General features: G+C 53.9%; 3 protein-coding genes across 3 annotated transcripts; 2 read left to right on the top strand and 1 right to left on the bottom strand.

Annotated features, from left to right (window-relative positions):
- Window positions 1-4,818: 4,818 nt before the first annotated feature.
- Window positions 4,819-6,610, top strand: N0V96_006329 (uncharacterized protein; the record flags this gene model as incomplete). The annotated part of the gene is made up of 2 exons (XM_053190813.1): window positions 4,819-5,860; window positions 5,946-6,610. The coding sequence occupies 2 exons, from the start codon at window positions 4,819-4,821 to the stop codon at window positions 6,608-6,610; spliced, it is 1,707 nt and encodes a 568-aa protein (XP_053051731.1).
- Window positions 6,611-9,498: 2,888 nt separating this feature from the next.
- On the top strand, window positions 9,499-10,896 carry N0V96_006328 (uncharacterized protein; the record flags this gene model as incomplete). Its single annotated transcript, XM_065757680.1, has 3 exons — window positions 9,499-9,690; window positions 9,783-10,645; window positions 10,728-10,896. 3 exons carry the CDS (start codon window positions 9,499-9,501, stop codon window positions 10,894-10,896), a joined length of 1,224 nt encoding a protein of 407 aa, XP_065613597.1.
- A 174-nt stretch (window positions 10,897-11,070) lies between these two features.
- Window positions 11,071-14,643, bottom strand: N0V96_006327 (uncharacterized protein; the record flags this gene model as incomplete). The annotated part of the gene is made up of 3 exons (XM_065757679.1): window positions 11,071-12,920; window positions 12,970-14,382; window positions 14,541-14,643. 3 exons carry the CDS (start codon window positions 14,641-14,643, stop codon window positions 11,071-11,073), a joined length of 3,366 nt encoding a protein of 1,121 aa, XP_065613596.1.
- Between the last annotated feature and the right edge of the window lie 122 nt (window positions 14,644-14,765).

Raw genomic sequence — 14,765 nt, 5'->3', positions numbered from 1 at the left:
CGTGCTCGCACCATCACCACTACTACTATCTCGGCCCCTCCTCATAAACCCGCTAACCCGACCGACTCCCTGGACAAGGAGAGGGAGGCGGAAGTCCCTTTTTGGGATGTGAGGCTTACGGTCTGCGTGGGCTTTGTGCCCTTGGTGGGCTCTTTTCGCGTTGCTGAGACGAAGCCAGAAGGGCGTACAAGGGCTGGTTTTAAAATGCTTGCTATAGTGTTGCTCATGAGTTATCTTCTGACCGCAGCCGTTTTGCTCTGCCGGCTGGACCTTTGCCGAACCGACCACAAGGACCGCCTCTAGAAGAGACTAGTTGTGAGGACCGCGGTGCCGATTGTCTTCTTAGTGATTTTGATTACTATGGAAGTCGGATGTGGCTTGATTGAGGGGAAAATGGCGTTGCATATTAGTAGCATACTGGGAGCCGGAGTGCTTTTAGTTTATGCTGGTGGTGGTAGGCGTAAACCCCCATGCCTGTGGGTACAGTTCCATGTCTCTTTAGGGCGAGAGGAGAAGGGGCGGAAGGTATCTTTACATAGCAAGTTACAGGCCTTCCAGAAGAGATTATTAAAGACGTAGCGCAGAGCCTATATATAATTAGGGGTTGCGAAGCAGTTCTCCCTCAACTCTCTCGTTTTCTCACTTATTATCACTATAAGTATTATAGTTGTCCTACACTTTCTGAAGCATATTCTATAAAGAATAACTAATAAATATAAAGTAATAATGAGAATAATAAGAAGAATAAGGATTAACAAAGTGAGAATAATAAAAATGAAACGAAAATAATAAGCTACAAACTCATTTATTACCTAATTTATTTGTTTATATTTTAAAATAATGTGTTTTAGCATTTTAAATAAAGGCTTTTAAGTAATAATCGCAATACTCTTATTATAAGCGGTCTTAACCGTTTAGCTTAGGTTGAGCTTTTTACTTCTACATAGTTTGGATATGACCAGGGATCAAAGGCCTATAACTATATCTTCTATAATACGAAGAAGCAGAAGCTGGGCATGGCCCCTAAATCCCTCCGAAACGCGTGTAAGTCAAGAGGTCGCGTGAATGAAGGGCTCTGATTAGCTTGGCCGGTTCTGCCATTTTCCCCTCCACTCTTTTCTGCCGATGGTCAGGCACGTTGCCGCGAAGTTTCTTCGCCCTGAGGTAGGACGGCCCGAACAATCAAGAGATACGGTCAAAGAGGGGTAGATCAAATTATTCGAGATATGTAAGAAAACTCTAGTAGGTTTCTGATAATTTGTCGGGTTCGGGAGGTCTGAATAGCCTCACGCCCCGTTACGTCATCCTGCTTGTACGCTTGACACTCGCCATGCATGACTCCTTGTCAGTTGTGCACGAAGAGAAACGGAGGGGAAAGGAACCGTTTAAGTTTTCTATAGGTGGAAAGAAGGGCTTTTACGAATCTCAAACAGCGGCCCGTCACGTAAGAAGATGAAAAGGGCAGAAAGACTTGAGATGCATCTGTGTACTGGGCCTCGGCCAAATATGATTAAACCGGCAAAAAGAGAAACAACGAAAACCAGCCCAATTCCATGTGCCCCAAACTAATGAACTTGACTCGATATAGAGAGCCTCATCGCGACCCTTCTTTCGTCGAAGATGTTGTCGACCAATCTTTGCTGATTTGGCCTTCTTCTTTGTCTGGATTCTGGTACTGGATGCCGAGAACCTTGAAGATCTTGACTCTCTCTTTCGGGTCGCCCAGGCGGGGATCCATCGCGGTGAACCAGTCGAACTTGATATAGTTCTGATCGCCGAGATCCGGGGCAGCGCCGACAATGATATCACGCATCATTGGCATAGAATTATTCCCCCGCTTGACGATTTCGATCATCGGGACAGCGTCTTCTGCGTCCTCGGGATGCGCCATGAGCCACTGCGCGAACGCCGATCATAGTCTGCCCTCTTCCTGGACCTCGTCGCTTGTAACGAGATGCCATGGTCGTCAGCAGCGCAGATAGTAGTTGTAACCGGCGCCGATGTAGAAGCGCAGGGTCTCAAACGCACAGATTGTACGGAGATAGCCCTGGATACGGTCGTCAATGGCAGCCTCCGCCTCGACGTTGCAAATGTATGTCCTGAGGTTCCGCGCCTCAATCCATGGGTCTAGAGAATTCTGTGTTTGCAGCAGCTTCCAGTGCACTTTCTCTTCCTGACCAAGGCGCCAGAGGCGGCTGAATACTTAGCATCGCAGGCTGAAGTTTGGGCAGTTCTCCACCACCGCGCCGTCGTGTCAGGCATTATGATAATTGACGCTAGACGCGCTTGTTAGAGGAGAAGTCACTATTGCCCGTATCGTATAGTTGGGATTGTTGGGATCCGCAAATATTCCGCTACGTTTGGTCTCATTATGAGTGGAGCGGACGGACAGAGTTTCAATACCGCACAAGGTGAGTACGATGCACAAGATCCTATCCTCTACTTAGTCAGCGGCTGCTCTCGTAGGAAAGCGAGAATGAGCTGAAGTGGCGCGCCGTTTGAGATTTATAAAAGTGATTGACTCGCTGAACTCTCTGCTTATATGAAAGCGGGCGCGGGAGACTGGTCGTGATGCACGCTTCCAAAAAAGTAAGCGCGCGGAAATAGACTGTGAGGAGAAAAGACATCTGCGGAGGGGTGGATGGAAGTTATACCAGAGGAAAAGGAGGCCTTTTATAAGGTACCGCGTGCAGTTGATGTTCTACAATGCCGGATCACAAGTTTGAGGTGCAATAAGGCCTCCCCACCAAACCACCAGATACTAAATATTCCAAAAAAAAAACCTCTGATATAAGAATCTTTCATGTTTAGGGCGACGTCGTAACAAGGTTGGTGTAGAAACAGGTCTGATGCCGAGAATTCATATGCAATCCTCAATGCCGTGACCAGACATTTGAGCCTTCATTATCCACTTGGGTTCTGTCCTGTAACGGCGTTTAAGGCGTAAGGCAGTGTAGCTTTTACATTGAGGCAGACTAGAGCCTCGGAGAAATCAACGACGACAGCTTAATGTTAATGTGGTTAAGATATGTGAATACACTCGAGTGAGTGCCTGAAGGTTTATCGGGGTCGGGATTTCCGAATAACCTCATACGGCATGTGGGGGCCGGCCGTCGTAACGGCCCCTCCCGTCGCCGTGTCCCGTCCTTTCCTTCAACCTCCAACGGCGTTTGAGGCGTTATGTAATACAACTTACACATCAGGGGGAGGACCAGAGTGCCAGAGCAATCCATTACCTCACGGCTTACCCTGGTCGAGTCCGGCTCCACGAAGGAAGGAAACCCACGTCCGTCCGGTCCCACGGCCGACCAAAGTCCCATTTTGTGAATCATCAATGACCAGAGACGCGGCGGTCGGATAGATTATGAGCCGCAAGCGATTCATCGGCCGAACGCACGGCGTGAGTCAAGTTTGGCGCTTGTGTACAGCACCTGCAAATGCAAGGATCGCCGTGACTCTCGGAGCCGTCTACGGACCTTTGGATTCTAGTGACGCTCTGGCAGGGCCGCAGAATCACAGTAGACAGAAAGAATTGGTTCAGCCGCAGCTAGGTGTTTGCGGTCTTGGTCGGCGCCCGCTACGGGGTAGTAGCGCCCCAAGGAGACGGGAGATGAGCAAAGGTCTGAGCGGTTTGCTGGATTCAGGCTTAGAGTCTTGACGTCGTAAATCCAAAAAGAGGCTTTTCAGATTATGAAATCAAAGTGCGAGGGCCGAAGGCGTGAGTGCAGAAGCCGACCAATCACGGGTGCCGCTCCTGATGGATGACCCACCCCGCGTAAGTCGGACAAGTTTTCCCTCCGACCACCGAGATGGGCCGACCGACTTGCCTGGATTTCCTGGAATTCGTCTGGACTTTCCGGCCTTTAGATTCTCTTAGATCCATCACCTAAGGTCTCGCGTTCTTGATCCACTGCCACATGGAGTCTACTGCAGCTGTCGTAAACCGTAAAATAAGGTAGGGAGGACACTACCAGGACTCTGTGCTCGGAGTGACCCCTGCCCCTGGCCCGATATCCCTCCGCCCTCCCTCCGGCACTGACACACACACACACACACACATACGCGATTGAAGCTCACGTAACTATGGTGACGAAGGACGTTCCTCCTTCGGACATTTTCTTCTTTTTTTGCCAATTTCGATGACCACAGTTTGCAGCGTGTCTAGACCGAGTGACTCGTTCCCCCAATTCTCCCCCCTCCCCATCCCACCCACTCAAACGCAGACAAGCTCACGCTAAGGTATCCCACCTAGCTTTACCTACTTTGCTTACCTACCTACCACACAATATGGACCAAAGGTATGGAGCACACAAAGAAAAGATACCTTGTCTTGGTAGGCATTGACCAAATGACCAGGGGGGGAGCTTGGGCGTTTTGGCTGGGCCATCCCTGTGGCTTACGAGTGTTCAAATCGGGTTGGGGTCTGCGATGGTGCAGTGTTACCCGATGGGTTGCTGCAGCTGGGAAATTTCACGATCTCAGATGTCATTCAGGAAGACTTTTTAGTGTACCTATCTCGCAAGCGCGAGCGCGAGCTGGAGCTGGAGCGCTTCATCGGATGGATACATAAAACTTGCCTGCCGCACACCTTTTTCCTGTCAGACGTGTCTCTTGCCTCTTCTGTATCATCCAGGGTCCTCCTTCCTTTTCTTCTTTCTACATTTTCAGGTTTTGAAAAGAGTAATACCGACGTCTTCCCTGCCTCGACCTCCCAGTTAAGAAGTCCACATCACCGGGTGAACCAGTGTATAAGTCAAGTCTGCCTCGGAGTAAAACAAGATAACAAGAGTGTTCATCACAACCTACAACATCATCACCATGGGTTCCAAACACCCCGACGAGAAGTTCGGTGACACCACCTCAGCCGATCCCTCGATTTCCACCGAGAAGCCCCACGTCCACGATGACCCCAACATGCCCGAGACCTACGACAAGCAGGACCCCTCGAACACATCCGGCGGCGACGACGACACCATCTACCCGTCAGGCCTTAAACTCGTCCTCATCCTCATCTCCCTCTGCCTCGCCGTCTTCCTTGTCGCCCTCGACCAGACCATCATCGCCCCGGCCCTCGGCACAATCACAGCAGAGTACGGCAGCGTAAAGGATATAGGCTGGTATGGCGCCTCCTACCTCCTGACGACGACGGCCCTGCAGCCAATGTACGGCACAATATATAAGCTCTTCAGCATCAAATACGCCTACCTCACCGCCATTGCCATCTTCGAAATCGGCTCCCTCGTCTGCGCTCTCGCGCCAACCTCCACCGCCTTCATCGTTGGTCGCGCCATTGCTGGCATCGGCACCGCGGGTCTGTTCTCCGGATCCATCGTCATCCTGAGTTATACCATGCCTCTCGAGAAGCGACCCCTGGCATTTGGTCTTATTGGGGGCATGTGGGGTGTCGCGTCCGTTGCTGGGCCTCTGCTGGGTGGTGTCTTCACCGAGAAGGCGACCTGGCGGTGGTGTTTCTACATCAACCTCCCCATCGGTGGTCTCGCCATGCTCTTCATCTTCTTCCTCCTCACCATCAGCAGGAAGAACAACCCGAACGGGGATTCTCTCGTGAAGCGCATCCTACAGCTCGACCTCATCGGAACGGCCATCTTCCTGCCCGCCATTGTCTGCCTCATTCTCGCTCTGCAGTGGGGTGGTGCCGAGTACCCCTGGAACAGCGCCAAGATTATTGGACTGTTTGTCGGGTTCGCGCTGATGATTATTGTCTTCATTGGCATTCAGCTGTGGCAGGGCGACAAGGGAACGCTGCCTCCCAAGCTCTTCAAGAACCGCAACGTCGTTTGCGCCATGTTGTTTGCCTGCTTCTTTGGTGCTGCTTTCTTCCCGCTTCTCTACTACCTCTGTAAGTGCCTCCCTAACTCCTATCCCCGCCTCTGCTTCCAACAGAAGAATCCAGACTCGAAAATCAGCATGCTAACAGATTGCAGCGCTCTACTTCCAGGCAATCCAAGGAGTCAGCGCCGTCCAGGCCGGCATCAAGATTCTGCCGCTCCTCCTCGCAACCGTCGTCGCATCCATTGCCAGCGGCGCCCTCATTTCCATCATTGGCTACTACAGCGCCATCATCCTCCCGTCTCTGGTCCTCTTTGCCGTTGGCTCAGGCATGATCACCACCTTTGACCTTGACACGCCCATGCGCGAGTGGTTCGGATACCAGGTGCTCGCGGGCCTCGGCATCGGCGCAGGTTTCCAGATTGGTGTGCTCGTTGTTCAGACGGTCTTGCCCCAGGAAGAGGTTCCCGTCGCGACGGCCTGCGTGCAGTTCTTCCAGTCTTTTGGCGGCGCCATCATGATTGCCGTCGCCCAGACGCTGTTCCAGACGGGCCTCATTGACGGAGTCACCAAGAACGCCCCGGATATCAACCCCCAGATCTTTATCAATGGCGGCGCTGACCAGGTCCGCAACATCTTGACGCAGATGGGACGTGCCGACGCCATTGATGTGGTCCTTGAAGCCTACATGGATGGACTCAGGCACACATTTTATGTCACTGTTGCCTGCGCGTGTGCTGCTTTCGTTGCCTGCCTGGGCCTGCAATGGAAGAGTGTCAAGAAGGAAGGCAAGGGTGGTGCTGCCGCTGTTGCTGTTTGAGAGCTCCAATGTCTTGTACGATACGAAGTAAACTGTTACATGAGATTTAGAGGATACCCGGTTTAGAACCCTGCTCTACGTAGACTAGAAATTGTAATGTCGGATTGTCGTTGTATTTGAACGTCAACGCCCGGGTGTAAGTGACTGACTGTGTTTTCGATAAAAACAAGGAATGCGATCTATTACTGGATTAATGATTAGACACACGGGTCCAAATGCCATAAGCAAAACCAGTTCCTCCACATCGGATCGAATAAAAAACTAAACGTCAGATCAATGGTCGAAGGGACTGAGATCGAGACTCGGGTCTTCCCCCATGAACCCCTCGGTCAACTCACCCGAATCGCTTAGTGAAAGGAACAGAGGGAGAAGGATCTCAAGTACGGTAAGGTGCTCTCACCTGAACATGCTGATCTTGCTGCTATCCACGGGGTAGTAAGGGTGTTTGTACCATTGGCTTCCTTCTTTAAATCCGTGTACTCAACTCAACGCCAGCGTATACAACTGGAATAACCATGTCTTCCGAGCATCTTTCAATACAATAATTCTTCCCTTTCCCTCCTCGAGCGCGAAGTGATTCTCACAAAATCACTGGGTATCATCAGGCAACGCATCCCACCCCCTCCTCACAACCCCCTTCGCCGTCGTCTTCTCCTCGCCGTCACCGCCGCCAATGAATTTCATCACCCACTCCCACACCCTGCCCGTCTTGACAAGCTGCGGATGCACCGTGCTCAGTTCCCCATCCCCATCCCTCCCCCTCCTGCAGTGGCAGCCCTCTCCAGGTCCCTCGGGCGATAATACCCACCCTCATCCCCCTCCCCCCAACTTCCTCCGATACAGCACCGTCGTCCTAGTCAACCCCTTCCGCAGACTCTGCCCGTACACTTTCCCCCTAAACACATGCAGCGCCACATTCTGCAGTAACACGACGTCTTGTCTCCTCAGGTTCGCAGGCGACGTCGGATCCGCTGATGCTGGCTTACCAGTGTTCTTCACAGCTGCTGGAGGAGGCGGCGGCATCGCAGGTAACCAAAACGTCACGCCGAACCCGGCGCGCGTGTCGTCTCCTAACAGCACCTCGACCAGAGACAACTCATTGCCCCAGCGGGTTGTCACGCTCCGCGGGAGTGGAGACGGAGATTACACCGGCGATGAGGTTTACGGTTACGGTTTGCGGGGCGAGGCGGAGGAGGGAGGGGGCCGGGGGATGTCTTCTAGGTCGGAGAGGTGGTGGGTTGACGTCAAAAGGGGGCGGGCGCGGGGTGGAGAGCGAGGTTGAGAGGTCTGCTGTGGTGTCTTCGAAGGAGTCTGTTGTTTCGGTGATGAAAGAGTCTGTTGCTGTTGTGTTGAAGGAGGTGTTGTCTCTGTGCCTGCTGGATGGAGGAGGTTGTGATGAGGATGGAGGGGCCGGGAGCTGGGAGGATGCGAGGTCGTGGTGGAGGGCTAGGGAGTGGTTGTAGAATTGCTGGGAGAGGGGGTCTTGGGAGTCGGTGGTGGTGATGGTGGTGTCGTTATTGGTCGTTTCTTGGTGTACGTCCCAGGAGAGGGAGAAGAAGTGTGCTGGGGGAGGAAGTTTGTGGGGAGGCCGTGGGGTTGGGAGTAGCCTGTTGTTAGGGGCTTATGGTGTAAGGAGGGATCGCCAGGAGGGAGGGCTGTTGTGGTTGTGTTTGCGTTTTGAGTTGCTGGTGCTAAGGTTGATGATGAGGTCGATGTTGATGTTGAAGTGGGGGCGGGTAGTGCGGGTGGGCCGGAGAAGAGAAGGAGGAATCCGGGGATGACCAGTCGGCCTCGGGGGCGCCGGCGAAGATGATGACTTTCGGCATGCAGGGGTGTCTTTAGACCGGCTCCGGTCCGGCGGCGGCGGCGGCTGTTTTGTAACTCGATAAGGGACGGGAAGTGTTGGTCGGGTGAGGATGAAGTGTAGCGGGGCACGAGACGAGAACCTGGCGGTGCGGCGTGCCTGGAAGATTGGAGATTGCGGGGTAGAATTGGGTCATCCCTCACAGGTCCCTACAGAACAGAGCTGAGTTCTGATTAATGCTCCCAAACTCGCGACGGGAGACACGGGAGTGAATGGATGACAGGCTGGTGACACTCATACACAAACACAAACACAAACACGACACAAGGAAGAATCCTCGCACAATGGGCAACAGGAAAAACTCAATTCATCTCAAATAGCGAGACTGCAGCATCTCAAACGTGTGGCTGATGGTTGTTAACCATTGTCAAACTTGTGTTCCCCCGAGTCGGTTGCCTCCAAGACAATAGCCACCCGACGATTTTCACCTGAATTGCCTTTTAGTCCCCTTTTTGATAGTGATTTTCGGTTGCAAATGCCTTCAAAAGGTGCTGTCTACAAAGTACATGGATGATGTCTACGGCCTCGGGGATGGCAATGAGCCGAACTGAGGTGAGGTACAGATACTTTGAATATCACAGCACAGGCAGTGTTGACTACAGGACAGGGGGCGTACCCGTACTCCCTACCGGTAACCGCTGGTACCTCGGCATCTACCAGCTCCACACAACACCCCCAGGACCCCAGACTTTCACCTCTACTACGTCGACCCGGTCCCTTCGTCGCTAGTCTAGTCCCATCTTCTAACCTCGTCAATCTTGCCTTGACCAGTTGCCGATGAAGCTGTGAGACGATGACATTTTGAGACCTAGCCTCACATTTACCTATTTTCATTTTATTTTTCCCTCACTCAACACACATACCAGACACACACACACACACACACACACACACTCGCTCACTCTCACATGGACTGAGTGTATCCTGGCTAGACAACACCAGTCCTTCACTCAGTGAAACTCACTCAATTCGATTCATCTCACTTCAACTCAACTCAACTGGACAGCCTCACTAAACACTCAACATGTCCTCCGTCTTCCACATCAAGGAACACGTCCTCGACGGCTCACACATCCGCGAGTTCCCCCGCGCCCTCTCCCGCTCCCAAGACGACGTCCTCAAGCTCGCCGTGAAGGAGTACATCCCAAAGGACAACCCGAACCCCAAGCCCGGCGACGTCACAATCATTGGCGCCCACGCCAACGGTTTCCCCAAGGTTTGTCATCTTCATCTCACTTCATCTCACTTCATCTCATGTTTCCTCATGAACCTTCACCTCATGAACACCACGCTCACGAATCACCACAGGAACTCTACGAAGCCCTCTGGCAAGACCTCCACGCCCAATCTCTCCTCCCAACCTCAACCTTCCGCATCCGCTCCATCATCATCGCAGACGCAGCCTGGCAAGGCCGCTCCTCCACCCTCAACGAACCCCTCCTCGGCAACGACCCGGGCTGGTTCGACCACCCCCGCGACCTCCTCCACCTCATCAACACCCTCCGCCCGCCCCGTCCCCTGTTGGGCGTAGGCCACTCCTTTGGCGGCAACGCAATCGTCAACGTCGCCCTCATCAACCCGCGCCTCTTCTCCGGCGTCGTCCTGCTCGATCCCGTCATTTCGAAATGGTCCTCCAATGCTAAAGGCACCATCGCCGCGTCCCCCGCGGCAGCGAGCGCTCGACGAAGGGATCTCTGGCCCTCGCGCGAGGAGGCGCGCAAAGCGTTCCTCAAGAGCCCGTTTTATCGAGGGTGGGATGAGAGGGTATTCGAAGCCTGGATGGACCACGGTCTCCGCGATGTACCCACGCAACTCTACTCCTCCACCTCCAGCACCAACAACCCCAAAACCACAATCACAAAAGATAGCGTAACCCTCGCAACGACAAAACACCAAGAAGTCTTCACCTACTTCCGCCCCTCCTGGCACGCCTACGATTCTTCCGGCACGAACCTCCTCCACCCGGACCTCGTCCCGGACCTCGACCCGGCCCTCAACGAGCGCTACTACACCTTCCCCGTCTACCGCTCCGAGGGGGCCTCCACCCTCGTCCGCCTGCCGCACCTGCGCCCCAGCTGTCTCTACGTCTTTGGCGGCGCGAGCGATCTCTCCACGCCGGAACTGCGCGACGAAAAGATGCGGTTGACGGGGACGGGCGTCGGCAGGGAGCGGTGGGGTTGCGAGGGGTAGAGTCAAAGAGGTTACGCTCGAGGGCGGGGGCCATTTGTTCCCGATGGAGGTTCCGGGGACAAGTGCAAAGCTGACGGCTGAGTGGATTGAGAAGGTGATGGGGGAGTGGAGGGCCGAGCAGGAGGAGTATGAGCGATGGACGAGGTTGAGCGTCGAGGAGAAGACGACGCTTACCGAAGAGTGGATGGGTAAGATCGGGGGCTCGGCGAGGCCGCCCAAGGCGAAGATTTAGAAGCATGTGTGTATTTCACGAGCGACGAGAGTTTGGAATCAAGAGGAGCGGGTATAATAGTGTTTGGCACCTTTGTGGAAGCTGGATGTTTAGAAACACCTTTAGATGTAGAGTCTATGTACACAAGAAAGCCAGGCATCTTGATCTTTACCATCATCACCATCATCCCCTCCACTACTCCTCTTCCTCGCCCTCCTCTGGCGGTATCCAAACCAGCAAGCCGTCCTTATCGATCTTCATCCCCTCCGTCGGTATGATCCTCAGCACCTTTTGGAAGTACTTGTCCCGGACCACGAGTGTCGGCCGGATGTAGTCGCCCCGTATCAGAGGTAGCAGCCGGTACGTAATGGTACGTCTAGATACCGGCAAGACGTGCGCCGTGGTCTGCTTGGAGCCAGAGAACGCAAACTCGTCACTGGGCTCCATGTTCAAGCCAAACGTCAGGAAGTGACTCGATGGGTTCTCAATGGTGATGTCCAGGTGGATCAGACCCGTCACGGGGTTGGCGAGGGAGTACGAAGCTAGAACACGGGGCTCGGTGCCCAGGACAATGTATCTCGGTACAAGCATCCTGGTCGTGTTGACCGGCGCTGGTGACGAGGCTGTAGATGTGCGGCGCCACTTGAGGACAAAAGCCACGTCAAGGGACGCAGGCCCCCGATCGTCGAGGCTGAACTTTTGGGCGACCAGATCGAACTGAGCCTCCTGCATCTGCTTTGGTGGGATTCGGAGCCCGCTTTCTGCGATTTCTGGGCGGGTCGCTGCGGTGCATCGTGCGTGGTTCTGGCACGCAATGACTTCGGCGTCCATACTGACAATCTCCAGGTCTTCCGTCGCGAACGATGCAAAGTGGCACACGAGACACCACTTTTGTGCGAGACCGCGGGGCTGAACCGCAACTTCGTCTGCGGAGGGATCCTGCACGCCCTCATAATCGAACAAGCTCGGCCAGGGGTCGGGATGGAGACGCGGGATAAGGTCGTAATTTGCTTCAAAAGGATTGACGACGTTCAGCTGGACGGGTAGGATCTGCATGATCAAGGTAGCCGGGTCGGTGGCGAGATGGTAAAACACCCTCAATGTGACATCGAAAGAGGTGGTCAGCTGTACGGGGTCAAGCCTGACCTTGACACGTCTTGACTGCGATGTTGCCAAAGTTCCAAGTGTCAGCCCTGTAAGTTTGGCCTCCTCCTGCCCAGCTTCTGCAACATGTTCTCCTTCGTCTTCAATGTCCACACGGAAGGACGGGATCTGTTCGCCAAAGACGTGAGCCTCAAGCTTGGCGACAGCCTCAGTCTCTTCGGCGTTGATGACATCAACAACCAGATCCATTGGTTCGTTTGCGTAGAATTGATCCAGAGGTTGCGCCAGCTTTATCTCCAGCTTGGGCGGCCTGGCCTGGACTTGAATAACATGCGCGCTCTGCCGCACGATCCGTCTCCGTGAAAGTGATGGTCCAAACCAAAAATCCGTTGCGCCCAGATCCCGGAAGGCGACGGTATAATTCAGCAAAAAGGTGTCAGTCTCCAGGATCAACGTCGCCGAGGATGCGTGCGCCTCGCCGGGTTCCCGCAAAGGTATGGCCATCTCGTAAACGTTCGTGTGGCCAGGTTTCAATGTCAGCTTTCCAGATCCGCTTAGCCCTGATGAGCCCTCCTCTCCCTCCTCGTCGGCTCGAGCCGCCTCGGTCAGGGGCACATCTGCAAGCGTGACGTTGCCCTTGCTCTTTCCACCATTGGACTCCGGGTCATGATCTAGTGTGATGGTCTTCAGGCTACCTTCAAAGTCGATTCTCAGGCCCTTTAGCGTCACCGCCGATGCATCTGGGAAAGCGTCGGATCGGATGGCGACTTGCGCTTGACAGGTCTCGCCAGCTTTTCCATCCTCGCTTTTGAAGATGAAGGAAGCGGCGATGAAGGAGGAAACAGCATCATCGTTGATGGTCACAGTCGGTTTAGGCTCGATATCGAGTCCCTCAAGGGACCTGGAGATGTCGTAGTGCCAGTTGGGCCGTCGCGTGAACTCTGTGTTGCAGTCAGTATCCGTAAAGATGAAGAGAAGCAAAGACCTTACTTCTGTTCATCAGCTCCCAGTCAATGGCGACTACGAGCTCCCCGTGACCAATGCGGGCGGCCGCAGCACGCAGAACCCAGCTCAGGTCTTCCGTAATGTTGAGCCATCCCTCTGATCTAAACGACATGTCTTCCCAGAGAGGTCGTAGCAAAGCAACAATGTCGTCCCAGGCTTTCAAGTTCACCATTTCTTTCGCGCATTCCAAAGACAGTTCGGCCGATAACCGCAGTTGACGCCGTGCCTGGAACTGGGATCTAGCTGCCATTAGAATGTCTATGATGAGCTTAGAATGATTGACGCCCGTCCCTTGCAGAGGAAACTCCTCATGAGGATCTGGGCACATGTACGTGTCGTATTGGAAGGCCTTGCTCGCAACTGCTGAAGCCGGAGTGGTATCTGGCGAGCGCCGGTCTTCCTCTGGAATGGACCGGGCGAGTCTTCGCCGGGTCATCAAATGCTCAGCTGCGATGCGATACCAATATCCCGTGTGATGCAGCATTTCCCATGGTCGTAAGCGGTCGGCCGCAGCAGCCTTTTCAGGCTGGAGGAATAACGTTCGCGTTGATGGCGCCAAGCTGCGAATGTCCACCCTCTCGATCAAATTCGCCATTACTACCGCCCACCTCGATTCCCATGCGGCCCATCCGTAGTTATTCGTTCCCCGGCCACGTCGGTCGACAAAGTCGGCTATCCTGTCCCGATGTGTATGCCATTTCCGTACGGCAGCAGTGTTCTGTGAACCCCAGAGCAGGCATCGGATGCTGCGTATCGCCAACACATCCGCAAGCATACGCGCCTCGTTCCATCTCGGGCTCCAGCTGGGAATTATGTCCATAACATCCTGGCTGAGGAGCCCCTCATAAGCTTGTTCATAAGAGCGCAGCGCCGCATCCATCTCCTGTCGGAACTCGGCGAAAACCCCCGTCTTGTAATCGTATCGTACATTCCAGTCTTGCACCGAGGTCGTCTGGGAAGTGCTTGTAGGCGGCACTGTGGGCTGCGGAGCGATTCCACGACTGCGCTTCTTCCGGGCATGACGGCCGAGATCGCGATAGTACTCTATAGCCTGCAAGAAGACGGCCGCAAGCATGGAGTCTGCAGTATGCTCCAAATCTGTTGACAGATCTTGGGGCGACAGGTAGAAGAAGGACTTGTTGTCCAAAGCAACGCCTCGCCTGATGTTTTCAAGTCTCTCCTGCATGAAGTCTTGCATAGAAGCCGAAGCAACGCCATCGCTCAGAAGAACAACGGCGAAGCGTGTCCTGTAGCCTGACCTGCTGATAGCGGTCTTGGTGTTGTTGATGTCGGTTTTCAGCTGATTATCGTGAAGTGTGGCAAGTGTCGGATCAGTCGTCAGAGTGTAAAATGATACATAGACACTAGGGACCATGTCCTCGTGCTTTTGAAGCCAGTCTGTGTTCATCAAGCCATCGGGATATAATGGAGAGACTGGGCTGAGAGGAGAAAAGGGCGAATGCAGCACGGCTGGCGTCTCGGGAGCTTCTATGCCGTCTGGAAGTCTAGCGCGGCGAGGAGGGAGAACAAGAGACTATCCAGATGTTAGCTCTGACTTGACGCAAGTAGATGGTGCGCGACGTACTCGACCAGCAACAGCGACCCGCAGCCTGTACGGCTTCCCGCTGTCTTTGCCGTTCCATGGGTGATTCCTGCCATCCTGACGAACTATGTAGTCTTTTAAAGCTCCGGCATTCGGGCTTTCTATGCTTGGCAGCTCGGATCGGATCAAGAGGGCCTGGTCTCGAAGCTCTGCGTTTAAAGGCAGGGCTTTGGCGGGG

This window comes from Colletotrichum fioriniae, assembly GCF_027942845.1.
Source record: "Colletotrichum fioriniae strain IMI 355084 chromosome Unknown scaffold_7, whole genome shotgun sequence".
Classification (NCBI taxonomy): domain Eukaryota; kingdom Fungi; phylum Ascomycota; class Sordariomycetes; order Glomerellales; family Glomerellaceae; genus Colletotrichum; species Colletotrichum fioriniae.
Note: the sequence above shows the minus strand (reverse complement) of the source record. Positions and strands in the feature narration are given on the sequence as shown.